The sequence below is a fragment of the Amphiura filiformis genome, chromosome 15, assembly GCF_039555335.1.
Source record: "Amphiura filiformis chromosome 15, Afil_fr2py, whole genome shotgun sequence".
Classification (NCBI taxonomy): domain Eukaryota; kingdom Metazoa; phylum Echinodermata; class Ophiuroidea; order Amphilepidida; family Amphiuridae; genus Amphiura; species Amphiura filiformis.
In genome coordinates, this window is record NC_092642.1 from 5,410,417 (window position 1) to 5,424,529 (window position 14,113).

The following is a 14,113-nucleotide window of genomic DNA, read 5'->3' on the forward strand; positions in this document are numbered from 1 at the left end:
AAATAGCGTATTGTTATTAAATTTGTGCACAGGCTTATAGAGGGCGACAGTCATGTTAGCCAGGCGGAGAATGGCTGGATATGCCGGGCATGTCAAATTGCTGAGTGAAGGCTGATAATCACCTTTCTGTATAGGTAATAAGCTAGTAAATTATATTTCGTGTACCAGTTGGTTATAACAAAAAAATTAGTATCATATTAAATATATTAAGTGTATAAACTTTGAAATTTACGTGAATTTGAAAGCAGAGCTTCAAAATCTAGCTAAGTCAGGTGGTGTGAAATTCTGCTGCGTGACCCCCTCTGCGTGGTAGAATTATATTCATAAAACATTGAATTTAACAGATATCATGGGCAGCCAACCACGATTTACCAACATTTAAAATATATGTTCTTGATTTTGATTTAAACTTTTGATCCAAACACAAGGAATTAATTCCTACCTCGGAATTTTCAGATGGTACTCCATCTTTCATCAGCGAGTGATGAAAGATGGAGTACCATCTGAAAATTCCGAGGTAGGAATTAATTCCTTGTGTTTGGAACAAAAGTTTAAATCAAAATCATGATTTATACCAACACAGATGAACTTTCATGAACAAAATATATGTTCATTAACAAAGATAAATAATAAAAGAGTACAAATGGCAAACAAGCCTGAAATCGTAAAATGTTGCCACGTGATTTCCTGAACACATGATATGTCAACATGTGACCATATTAGTCAGATTTATACCATAAATTGAAACACATAAGACGAATAAGGCGCCATGATGGAAGGTCAGGTCGGGTATCAAAAGGTTATTGTAACTTCAAATACTACTTGTATTTCATACCTTGCCTCTGTTACGTATTTCCTTCATATTATTGACATCAAGTCCTAATTTTGACATTGCTATTGCAAAATGTCATTTCATATCAAATTAGTAGACTTTCTTTGAAAAAAACATATCACTGGTGCCTGATGGGAATACCCGTCCGCCATTTCATAAACTGGATCGTTTTCGCCTGGTTTGTGCCCAGATGTATTAGGGGCGCGCTATGCTCTCATTGAACAAGCAAAGTTCGCAAAACTAACAACGTTGTTATTTTCCAATCTCAATTAACATGATCTAAGGGGTCGAACATGAATTATTCATAACGGATCGATAACTGGCCTCATTTTTTATCTAAACCAGCGGAATTTTTCATAGGTTTTGCGTTGCTAATAGAACAACCGTGAATTTATTGTCACCCCCTTGGTCGCAGGTCATAGTTGTATTGACAGTGTTGTAAATAAGCAGTGATTACCATTATTTAGTCACTCTGTAATCTGTAACGGCTTGTAACAAAGTCCAGTCTTGTCAACAGTAGGCCTATATATACACTCAGTTTTGTGCACCTCGTTGAAATAATCAAAAAGAAGAACTTCACTCTGAGTCTATTACTGAGAAGTACATACAATAGTGGTCGTCGTCTCGAGACAACTGAAATTCCAGAAACTATGGGTAAGTTGTGTAGGTCTACTTACAGAATTTGTATGCATTTAATTATACGGCAATAGGCCAAATATCTTTTCTTGTATATTTTACATTTAATTTTGAATATACTTGATGTCATATCATGGATATAGTGTACAAACTATATACACACTATGATACGCCATATTCTGGATAAAGTATAGGCTATACATCATGGGCCCTTTTCCAGGGGCCCTTTTGTCAAATGTAAAAAATTAAGTTATCAAAATTGGACAATATGATCACACTGTGAAAAATAATGCAGTTTATAATGCTAAATCATTAAAATAGAATGATGGAGTTTTCGTTCTATTGTTTTGTTAAATATTCAAATAATACCAAAATAAGTACCATAATTCTTCATTTGGCATCATTCCAGCGTCACTAAGGATAGGATTTTTTGCTGTATTTCCAAAATAAATAGTCCTTTTCCCAAAATGAATTTGCCTAGGCGCGGCCCTATATCAAAGTGCAAATCACCTCCAGTCTTTCTTATTTGAACATTCTTGTGTACATTTGCAACATTTGGGGGGGGGGGGGGGGGCACCTCACTGACATGCTAATTAAGACATCACAATGTAAGTGAGGAATTGGTTCGGGTGAAGTGACCCGGGAAGTGACTCAAAACAGAACTGATGGCGGTACACTGGACCCAACTATTTGCATAAAATAGCGAGGTCAATTTTGTTGTGTTAGGAACCATTCAACCAAACACTAATATATTTATATTTGTTAATTTATATTTTACCAATTATTTGATCAACTGATTCCACTCTGTCTAAGACTGTGACTCGAGTTAATTTGTGACAGGAAAAGAGAACGTATATACATGTAGAACCTAAATAAATGTTATTAATAAAATAAAGAAAAGTATTAGCTACATACACCAGGCACAAAAAGAAACTCGTCAGTTATATTCATCCTTGCTGTTCAATAACTTGATAATTTTGGATTATTCTGAAATATACATTTTATTAATTGGACTTTTCTTTCTCATTTGACACCCTGTTTGTGAACATAGAGCAAGAATCGACCAAGATATGCGCCTCCAAACTCTCAAACCCCAAAATAAAAAGTTGCAATTTTAACGATTCAATTGTGCCTGTTACACTGTGTGCTTTATTGATTGCCCGTGGTGCTTGTGTGTAATACAAGCATGCGTTCCCATTGAAAAACGTTTGATTTTGGGGTTTGAGGCTTTGGAGGCGCATATCTTGATCAATTCTTGTTCGTTTTTTCATTAACAGGGTGTCAAATGAGAAAGCAAAGTCCAATTAACAAAATGTATACTTCAGAATAATCCAAAATTATCAAGTTATTGAACAGCAAGGATGAATATAACTGACGAGTTTCTTTTTGTGCCTGGTGTAGGTTCATTTTTGTTGTCGGGTGCTTTGGTCAACACTGCACATTTTGTCGATATAATGGTAATGTGTTTTCAACTTTCCCGCTTCATTTACTACATATTTGTTTTCATATTTTGTAGAATTAGCTTGGTCAAGAGGGGCTCATGTGCAACACCATGTCCAAAAGTTCAGCAGAAAAATACTTCAAAATCGGACATTTTGAGAGCAGTCTCGTCTGATAGCAATAATGTGCTCAGGAAGATCTCGGGTGGCTCATGGTGGTATATTTACAAGGCTGCTCGAGATTTAAATCTCAGTTGCGAGATGAAAACCAGTTGTAAATATTGTTCATTTTGAACAATTCTTACAAAAAACGAAGTTTTCTAACTCACGTTTTTATTGACGTTTCACCACTAGACTGGCAACTCATCACATTTGACTGTTTCCTTTTATGGGTAACATAGGGCGTCATGAGCTGGTCAAAGATGTTGTTGAGTGCGTAGGCCCTTTGTTTAGAGTGTCATGTCCTTTTCTGTGGATCTAAATGGCTTCTTTGAGCCACCTGGTAGTCTCATCAGCTTCACGATCGATGACTTTGGATTCCTCCCAATTGATTGAATGATTTGTAGAGGCCACATGATCAGTGATAGCAGATTTGTGAATGTCTGTGACAGATTTGCACGTGTAAATGGTGCTCATTAAGTCGGGTACCGAAGGGACGGCCAATTTCACCAATATAGGAACTGGTGCAGTCACCGCAGTTGATCTCATAAATGGCCTCCGCTTTTTGTTGTGGGAGAAGTTTGCCCTTAGGGTGGACGAGCATACTGCGTATGATGCGATGTGGTTTCATGGCAGTAGAGACACTCGGGAGACTCGCTCAGAAACGCCCTCTAATGTAGGGAACACAACCATGCCTTTGGTTTTCTCACTGTCATCTTTTCGCTTTGAAGTAAGTTTTGTCTTAGGAGTGGATCTGTCTTGTTGGACTTTCTTAATTGACCATTCTGGATATCCGCAAGTGGTCACTGCTTCGCGAATTTTACTCTCCTCTGTTTGTTTGTCCGCTTCTTCTGTTACCAACGCGTCACTCCTGTGTAACAGCGTTCTCGCAACTCCCAGCTTTTGATATAAGGGATGGTAGGAGGAGAACTGAAGATATTGGTCAGTGTGCGTTTTCTTACGGTAGATACAGAGTTTCACTGATCCATCCGGTTTTCTGGAGATTAGGTTGTCGAGGGAGGAAATCGAACCTTCATGTTCTTGGTTCGTATGTGAATTTGACGCTGTTGAAGGGGTCAGTGGTATTTAAGTGTTCCGATAGGTTGTCTACTTCTCCTTTGCGTACTATTTCCAAAACGTCATATACGTATCTTTTACAGAGACGAGGGCGACAGGCTACGAGGGCCGTGGAAATGGCTCTGTTCCAGCACTCCATGAAAATATTACACGCGAGGGGGTTGAGAGGACTTCCCATAGCCATGCCGAACCGTTGGCGGTAGCCCGGGGGGGCCACTGTAGTGGTGAAGGGGGGTATCAGGCGCGTCCGTAAATTCACGTAAAAAGGGTATTTTTTCAGACTGGGGCGCGTTACGTGCGTAACGTGAATAGGGTATCAAATTCATGTAAAATTCGTGCAAAAGGGTATGTTTTTGGAGCTCTTACGTACTTAGGGTAATTTTGCCAAGTTTGGGATTTTGTGCTTTCTCCTTCATTCTTGAAAAGTGAAAGAAAAATCTGCGGTCTTTTCTCCCTACTTCAATGCTACACCCCAAAAGCCAGCCTTCAGCTGTCCGCGATGACAGATCCCTACTGGTCCAGCTAGCATAAAACACGAGGTCCCCGGACAAGGTCACAACCTGGCCAGAACATACAACCAATCAGCATGCGTTTTGCCTTTTTCTTAACTGTGGAGTCAATATGAGGAAAAATATAAGAGACTTTCCAATTGGCGGAACCTCTTTAAACTCATCAATATTCATGATAGTCTTGATAAGCTTCCTGCCCAATCATGCCAATTAATGCAACCACGAACTTTGTAAACAAGCTGTGTGAACGAACTTTTGACATGTGTTACATTTTACGGGGGTATTTACAAACACGCCGATTGAATAATTTGGAACTATTTGCTGGCTTTCCTTTTAAAATATAAATCAATGAGTTTCCGGGTTGGTTGGATTTACCACTAAATCCAGCATGATAATTAATGCTCTAGAATGTTTTAAATGGAGACGAAATTAGGAAATAGACCAAGCGAGACTGGCCGTGTTTGTCTCCCAACTTCATAATGTATGGTTTGCAATCGTCATGGTCGTCATTTGCGTTGGACTTGCAGTTCAAAATCATTCTCTTGGAAATGTGGAGAATTGGGTACATCCCAATCCCAAAAAATAAATTCTAATATTTCAATCCAAAGGGTTGGACCTGTGATCCAAAAAGGGGAAATTATTGGCACAAAAATCTTGAGAATATTGGACATACTGCATGACCTGTGAGGTAAGCTTTAACATGTTTCTTGAACAAGACTCTGGCTATGCAGAGCCGCCGGCACATCGACAAAAAGGTCATGAAGGCAGCAACTTCTTATTTAGGGTTAAAAGTACCTGTTTCTGTGTGTTTACTTGTTTAGGGGTAATAATTGCATAAATTACTTGTTTAGGGTTGGGGTGAAAGACAACTACTTGTTTAGGGTAGCAAATCGTGCTACTTATACTTGTTTAGGGGTGAAAATTTCAGTCTCAGAAATACTTGTTTAGGGTGCTTTTTGAGAGTCCACGGACGCGCCTGATACCCCCCTTCACCACTACAGTGCCCCCTGGGGGCGGTAGATATCACCCGAATAGCTTAAGCAGGCGACAGCAACAAGACAAGCAACGGGGTTCCATCTTTATGAATTTTGGGACTGCCATAAATTCTCGGAACATTTTCAGAGGTGGGATACAGAAATTTCTTGTCTGCCTTCTTGATTTTATCCTCTCTTTCAAGCCTCTGCAATATGGAAACTAACTCTCTTTTGTGTTTTGCCGTTGGATCCCTCTCTAATTTTTAATAAGTCTTATAGTCGCTAAGGAGGGTTTCCTCACTAAAACTTGAGTTAAAAAAACTTCGTTGTTTGTAGGAATTGTTCAAAATGAACAACAGTTACAGTTAAAATCAACATTCCTAATGAACTTGCTCAAAGATTTGAGACGAAAACCATACGTGGAGTGGAAGAATATGAGATATGCGATGAGATGAGGTGACCAACATGTTCTGGATCTTTATGGACATTCGATGGATTCATTTATATAGAATATCATTATTTTTCTATCTTACAGCTGCTAGTTTAGTCAACGAAGCTAATGAGAAATGGGGTCAGATGATAAGGGATAAAAACGCAAAAGGCTTGGCAGCTCTTTACACTGAAGATACACAAGTATTACCAACAGGGTCTCCCCCTTTAATTGGAAGAGGAGGTATGTTAAGGTGGTATTTGAGGCATTTTGGAAGTGCCCTATGCATGTTTTAAACAGATTAATTGAGTAGAGCAAAGCACACTTATCAATTATGTCTTTTGTTTGAAGCAAATCGGTTAGGCCTATACGGTTTTCAAAATATATCAATTTATATTTTGTTTGTATCTTATTGTTTTATTAAGGTGGCTGTGTACTCTCAGACATGCATGTAATAAAAGTGCCATAACTTTGCAATTATTCACGCAAGACATATAAAAGTATACATTGTTATAAAGGCAAGACACACATGAATTTTAATATAAATACAGATTTGGTGTAAAACAACAATTATGAAGAAAATCACAAAAAAGTGAATTTTTGGCAATTTTGTTTTGGTACATCATAACAAAAAACACTCTTTCCAAAACTTTTTGTTATATTTTCTTCTTAATCTTGAGGCACCATTCCAAAAACCGGTTTGTTTTTAGTGTTTTGATATTTGCCTTATATTTTGAGATATTGACCATATAAGGCATCAAAATGAACTTTTAAAAATTCACAAATGCCTATTTGCACAATATGACGCCTAAAATCGGAAATAGACAAAAATATTTAAAAAAGTGAGAAAACGGTTTCCCCAGCAAACACAAAACGTTTTCGACATCATTCAAAAAGGTTATAAAGGTTGTCAGAAAACGTTTAAATGTCGGGTTATATAAAGGGTATATTAAGAGTATAAAACGTTTTCATAACCTTAAAAAACATTTTTTGATAATCTACTGCTCAGCAAAGAAAAATGTTTTACAGAAAACGTTTAAATGTCGGGTTATATAAATGGTATAAAAACGTTTTAATAACATTCCAAAAACATTCTTGACAACTTGATACAAAACTTTCTAAACAGAATGTTATTTTGGGGTTGAAAAAATATTTTGCGAGAAATGTTTGCTCAAAATATTTTCAATAACGTTTTAAAAACGTTTTCATTACCTTTATATAACCCGACATTTAAATGTTATTAAAAGGTTTTGAAAAAAACATTTTAAGAACATTTCTGTGTTTGCTGGGTTCAAATGTTTCAACATCATGTTATTTAAGTATTGACACAATATTTGGCAAAAATAGTTTGCAAAAATAGTTGACAATAACATTTTTTGAAAACATTTCAAAATATTGTTGTAGTGTGTTTTCATACAATACGTTTTAAAACGTTATCATGACCTTTATATAACCCGACATTTTAATGTTATTAAAACGTTTTTACCTAAACCAAAAGCCAAAATATAACTTATTTAAAACGTTTTTAAAACGTTTTTGTGTTTGTTGGTCTTGAGTCAATCATGCTTTTTATGATGAGCATAATTGCTTACCTATAGGTGCTGTATTTATTGAGTTATCGTGCACATAAATCGTCATTTTAGCATTTTTGCATATTAGCTCATTAATTATGCAAGTTACTAATTTCACTCTCCCTCACATTACTTTAATAACGTGTGGTAAGATGAGCTGATGCGACGGGTTGTGATGCACCGACGGATCAGTGGCGTACCCAGGATATTTCCAGAGAGGAGGCCGGGGACAAAGTATAATCTCAGTGGGGAAACTTTTGACGAAAATTGCCAAAAATTGCCATAAAAGGACTCAAATTTAATACACTATGCATGGTTACCAAGCACCCCACCTGTGAGGGGAGGGAGACAAGATGATCACGGGGAGGGGCAGCTGCCCAGCAAACACAAAAACATTTTTAAAACGTTTTAAATAAGTTATATTTTGGGTTTTGGTTTAGGTAAAGACGTTTTAATAACATTAAAATGTCGGGTTATATAAAGGTCATGAAATCGTTTTAAAACGTTTTGTATGAAAACACACTACAACAATATTTTTAAAATGTTTTCGAAATGTCATTTTTGCAAACATTTTTGGCCAAATATTTTGTCAACACTTAAATAACATTATGTTAAAATATTTGCACCCAGCAAACACAAAAATATTCTTAAAATGTTTTTTACAAAACGTTTTAATAACATTTAAATGTCGGGTTATATAAAGGTCGTGAAAACATTTTAAAAACGTTATTGTAAATATTTTGAGCAAACATTTTTTCCAAAATATTTTTTCAACCCCAAAATAACATTCTGTTTAGAATGATTTGTACCAAGTTTTCAAAAATGTTTTGGAATGTTATTAAAACGTTTTTATACCCTTTATATAACCCGACATTTAAATGTTTTCTGTAAAACATTTGTGTTTGCTGTGTAGTAAATTACCAACAAATGTTATTTAATGTTATGAAAACGTTTTATACCATTAATGTACCATTTATATAACTCGACATTTAAACGTTTTCTGACAACCTTTTATAACCTTTTGCGAATGATGTCGAAAACGTTTTGTGTTTGCTGGTGGTTGCTTAATGTATAGCTAAATAAAAACAATAATATTGATTAAGACATGATGTTTTCTTTTCAAAGCTTTTGAAAAATTTGCAGAAGGTGTTATCGCGAGTGGAATAAGCAATGCGAAATTATTGACGGCTCTGCTGGACCCGACAGCAGATAGCGTGCCCGTAGGTGGTACATTCTGGGAGAGAGGAAACTATACCTTTTTCAACGATACGGGTGCTGTCATGGATGTTGGCAAGTACGTACATCTAACAAAATATAATAGTGATAGATCTACCCTGGCATGAAAGGAGGCTCTGGTTTACATTTATGTTATGGAGAGGCATAGGTTTGAACCAGACATTAAAGGAGTATTTCGTGATCCTAGCATCCTCTTTTTATGACATTTTTCAGTAAATATCCACGAAAAAAGCTTATTCCCAAAATTTCAGTTGATTCCGATTTTGCGTTTGCGAGTTATACCTTAATCATATTAATATGTGAATTACATTCCTCCATAAGCCACTGTGTTGTAATTTCATTCTGGTACACCAGAACGTAATTCAAATTTGACGATATTTTTTCTAAACGAATTAATCTGCAAGAAATTTGTTGTACATAAACATAATGTAGCCAGAGGTTTCTAGTGGTATAAAGGTCTAAACTTTTTGTGAAAAAAAAAGTTTTATAATTCATTTGTTAAATTAATGACGTAGACCTAATCTACATGAACTAAGGCGCATGTTTGTTTTTTGGCGAATCGGTTCAGGCCGACATATCTTTGAACTAATTTTTGAATACATCTTTGAACTAAGGGTGGCGCCCAGGGCACGTTCCCCCCGTCGCTACGCTACTGTACATCTATGTTTGTTTGTTTGTTTGTTTGATGTTTGTTTGTTTGTTTGTTTGTTTGTTTGCGATTTGGTTCAGGCCAACACATCTTTGAACTAATTTTTGAATGATCACTACGTTCTCGCAATACTGGTCTTTAAGTATTGTCTAGATTTATATTTCATTAGAACTTATTAGATTTTCTGACTCACAAGATAAACGCATATTCATGTTTTATTTTTGCTTTACAGATTTGTAGTCATCTGGAAGAAAGTTGCTCCTGGAAACATTCAGCTTTACATCGATATCTTCAATTCCAATAATGCATAAACAATGATAGACTTTAGCAACAACCTTTATACATGCATGGTTAATGGCCATAGATTTAAATAAGCATGAATATATAGTGTATTTTTGTACATGTAGATGGAAAAATCCAAAGATTGTTTCATATCGTGTTTTCAAATGGGATGATTTATCTGTAGATTGAATATTCGAACCCGTGATCACGAAGAAGATAGACAATATTAGATTCGTTGAATCCATTGGTGGAGGAAGCATTAACATTTAGGGGGCGGGGCAAGCAGAGTTTGGACCACTTTTAATGGTCAAGGCGCGTGAAAAAATTAGCAATTTCAGACTATTTTAACTCGAAATAAAGGTTAATTTTAGTAAATGCTGGGCTCATCAATATTTCGTCATAACATCGTATAACATCGTCAGGTAAACTTTTGTACCAATAAAACTTAGAAATAGTTATGTGACTGAATTGGCTGAATGGGCACAAATGGAAGACAAAAACTGCCTTCGTGGCTTGTTACTAATGGAAAACACATGTGGTTGACTTCAGTTTAAAATCCTAACCAAGTGAACATTTACTGAGTGTAATCAATTCATTATTTTTTTGTAATATGAAAATAAATAAATATGAACACATTAAGAATTGCACTTGACCATGTTGACTGGATTTGGAGCAATATAAAAAATGACTGGCAAAAAGTACTAAGTTGCTTTAAGGAGGTTGGTGAGAAAGGGTAGGGGACTAGATTGAAATCTGTTGGTCCTACATCTAAAAGAGCCAAATTTTGGTGGTCTTCTGAGGGTCACGTGGGACCGACACTCACTTGGTGGTAACCAGGATGAGAACCTCACCGATGTACTGTGCAAACCCCCAGCAGATGATCATTCAGCTATGCAAATCCCCTCAGAGCTCAGCACAGTGAGTTGAAGGTGACCAGTCCCATTCCTTGTCCCAATACACCTTGCAGTTAACAAGCACAGGCCTACTGAATTTGATTGAATTTTGTGACTTTTGAAAAAGGCAGGTTTTGAACTCATTTGACAGCGGGTACAGGGCGTTACGCCGATACGCCGCTAATCCTCTTCAAAATTCAACATAATAAACCCAGTCTCTGTCTTACGATATAATAATACAGTCTCTACGCAGGACAACCAATTCTTTTGTTATGCAAGGCTCACTCAGTCATTTAATGAGGCAATACAAACGATCGAATTTGGTGTTGAAATGAGCAAAATTTTGAGTTACACCTTTTCAATGTAAAATTAATTTTCTAGGCCAAATGAAAAGCAATACTTTAATTTTTTCAGTAAATGTCAGGAAAAACTGTAATGCTTGATACTGTTTTTTTTTCAAATCCTAGTGTTAAACTTAGGCGTGAAATTCAGTCATTTAGTGTAAGATTTTCGATTTTGATAGGCTTCAACTCTGCCCGCGAGCCTATTTTTGGATCAACCTTTTAGCTTTTCAAAGTAATATAGTTCGCTAAAGAAGGATTTTCCCAACTTTCTAACGCACATCACCGTGAGCGATATATCATAGTTTTGTCAGAATTTCTGTTTTGATTCCACCATTTTTGACTACAAGCTGAAATTTGTTCAAATCCACGCGTGAAATCTTAGGCTAATACTAGCATTGTGGATCGATATCTCTGGGTGCCCGGTCTGGCTACAGTGTTGCCAGAACTTCAATATAGCAAAGAAATTCCCAGGCCCAGCGTTCCTTTATGGCAACAATGAGCCTTGCATTGTAAGTCATGGTTAAAATGTGTTGAGTACCACTCCTGCCATCCCTACATACACCCCACTACCCACCTCACCTCCGCACCCACCCCACCCCCATAGGCCTATAGGTACATAATAACATTTATATAGCACGGCTATACATTTAGAAAGTGGGTCATATAGCGCTAAATTATGACAAATAGGCCTACATGTCAAATTAAAAACAAACCCGAACACAAGTCTGAAGGTTGTAATGAAAATGCCAACCCGCGATGGCGGGGGGGGTCATTCAAAATTCACCTGGAGATAGGAGGGACAGAAAATTTCTGCTGGTTGCTCTCGATATAAGGTACTGAGTTTGACATTTTCGGAGCATGAAGGGAAAAAGGGTAAAATAAAAACGGAAATTCTGACAAAACTATAATATATAGACCCACACGATGTGCCTTACAGAGGTGGGAAATATCTTTCTTTAGCAAACTATATTAGTTTGAGACGCTAAAAAATGAATTCTGCAAAAAGCTCGCGGGTGAACTAAATGCCTATAAAAATCAAAAATATCACACTAAAAGACAAAATTTGATGCTTAATTTTAACACCAGGATTAAAAAAAAAATGTATATCCAAGCATTATGTTTTTAACTGACATTACTGAAGAAAAAATAGATATTGCTTTATATTTGACCGAGAAAATAAATTTCATAGCAAAAAGGTGTATCTCTGAATTGTGCTGATTTTAACATATATCGATCGACTTTTAGCGCGACTATGCATTTCTAAAGAATCGGTTGTCCAGCGTTCTAACTGAATATACAATAATTCAGAATTTTCCATCGTAAAAATTACAAAGCGGAAAAATCGGAATTTGATATTTGTAATGCGGAATAATTTGGGTTTTATCCTAGATCCTCATAGTAATTATTTACAAACTAATTATCATGTCGACATATTTCGGAAAGTGAAATATTTAGGTTGACAATAATTAATTGTTAATGTATCTATTATGATTTCTCATAAATCAGGCTACACAGCATAACAGAAGAAGTATAGGAAGATAGAGTGTTAGTATTTCCAGTATTTAGTTATTTGAACTAAATAATAGACATTTGAACTAAATTCAGGACAGACGCTTGTGAACTTTAGTTTGAACTTCAATTTTTTTTAATATCTATTCCAGACCTCAATAATTTCCCTGGACCTTACCTTTGGATGTATTGAAATAGGTATTATTACTTTTAAACATCAATATAATACTAAGGCTGGGCTTGTCAAAATCACCTCCTCCTGCTCGCCAGGGCTCATAATTATTGTACAGTCTCTTACCAGTGCCTCTTTGTTACCCTGTATTAAAATAGAGGGTACCCAGCAAACACAAAACGTTTTCGACATCATTCGCAAAAGGTTATAAAAGGTTGTCAGAAAACGTTTAAATGTCGGGTTATATAAAGGGTATATACAACGTTATCATAACATTAAAAAACATTTTTTGATAATCTACTGACCAGCAAACACAAAATGTTTTACAGAAAACGTTTAAATGTCGGGTTATATAAAGGGTATAAAACGTTTTAATAACATTCCAAAAACATTTGTGAAAACCTAATACAAAACATTCTAAACAGAATGTTATTTTGGGGTTGAACAAATATTTTGCGAAAAATGTTTGCCCACAATATTTGCAATAACGTTTTAAAAACGTTTTCATGACCTTTATATAACCCGACATTTAAATGTTATTAAAAGGTTTTGAAAAAAATATTTTAAGAATATTTCTGTGTTTGCTGGGTGCAAATATTTTAACATGATGTTATTTAAGTGTTGACAAAATATTTGGGAAAAAATGTTTGCAAAAATAGTTTACAATAACATTTTTGAAAACATTTTTAAAATATTGTTGTAGTGTGTTTTCATACAAAACGTTTTAAAACGTTTTCATGACCTTTATATAACCCGACATTTTAATGTTATTAAAACGTTTTTACATAAACCAAAAGCCAAAATATAACTTATTCAAAACGTTTTTAAAACGTTTTTGTGTTTGCTGGGTAGTGTGGTAGTCGTCCTACTACATTCAGAGGTATTTTGCAATGTCAACCATGATAATTCATGATTATTAGATACATGTCACAAACATGAAGCCACCCGTAAAGAAGACTTGGACTCCAATACTTATTTCCCATTATTCCCATATTCTCAAAGTGGACCTATCACTGTGTCATTTTAATGGAAATTATGTCTATTCATAAAGAGTTTAAAATACCCCCTCCCTAAAATTACAAAACATTTCCCTGCATAACATTTCACTGATTTGAAAAAATTTAAACACAGGTGAATTAAGGAATCGTTTTCCTACCCTTCCCAAAGTTCTTTCTTCTCAAAATCTTTTTGCTTTGTCCAAAAATAATCACATTTTCCAAAAGTTTTAGAAAAAGTTGCACTTTTCAACATCATGTACATGTAATTTACAAAAGCCTCTCGAGATCAATGTTTTGATTGATTTAATGGTGTTTTTGTCGGGGTTTTTGTTTTCTTTAACTTTTATGTATACGATAACACAGTCACCCATGCCACGTTCGTGCAGTGAGGATAAAAATCCGT

At 35.6% G+C, this 14,113-nt stretch overlaps 1 protein-coding gene across 1 annotated transcript; it reads left to right on the forward strand.

Annotated features, from left to right (window-relative positions):
* The first annotated feature begins 1,238 nt into the window (after window positions 1-1,238).
* Window positions 1,239-10,416, forward strand: LOC140171175 (uncharacterized). Its single transcript, XM_072194371.1, has 4 exons — window positions 1,239-1,486; window positions 6,162-6,299; window positions 8,753-8,921; window positions 9,745-10,416. The coding sequence occupies exons 1-4, from the start codon at window positions 1,483-1,485 to the stop codon at window positions 9,821-9,823; spliced, it is 390 nt and encodes a 129-aa protein (XP_072050472.1). The 5' UTR covers window positions 1,239-1,482; the 3' UTR covers window positions 9,824-10,416.
* Window positions 10,417-14,113: the final 3,697 nt, after the last annotated feature.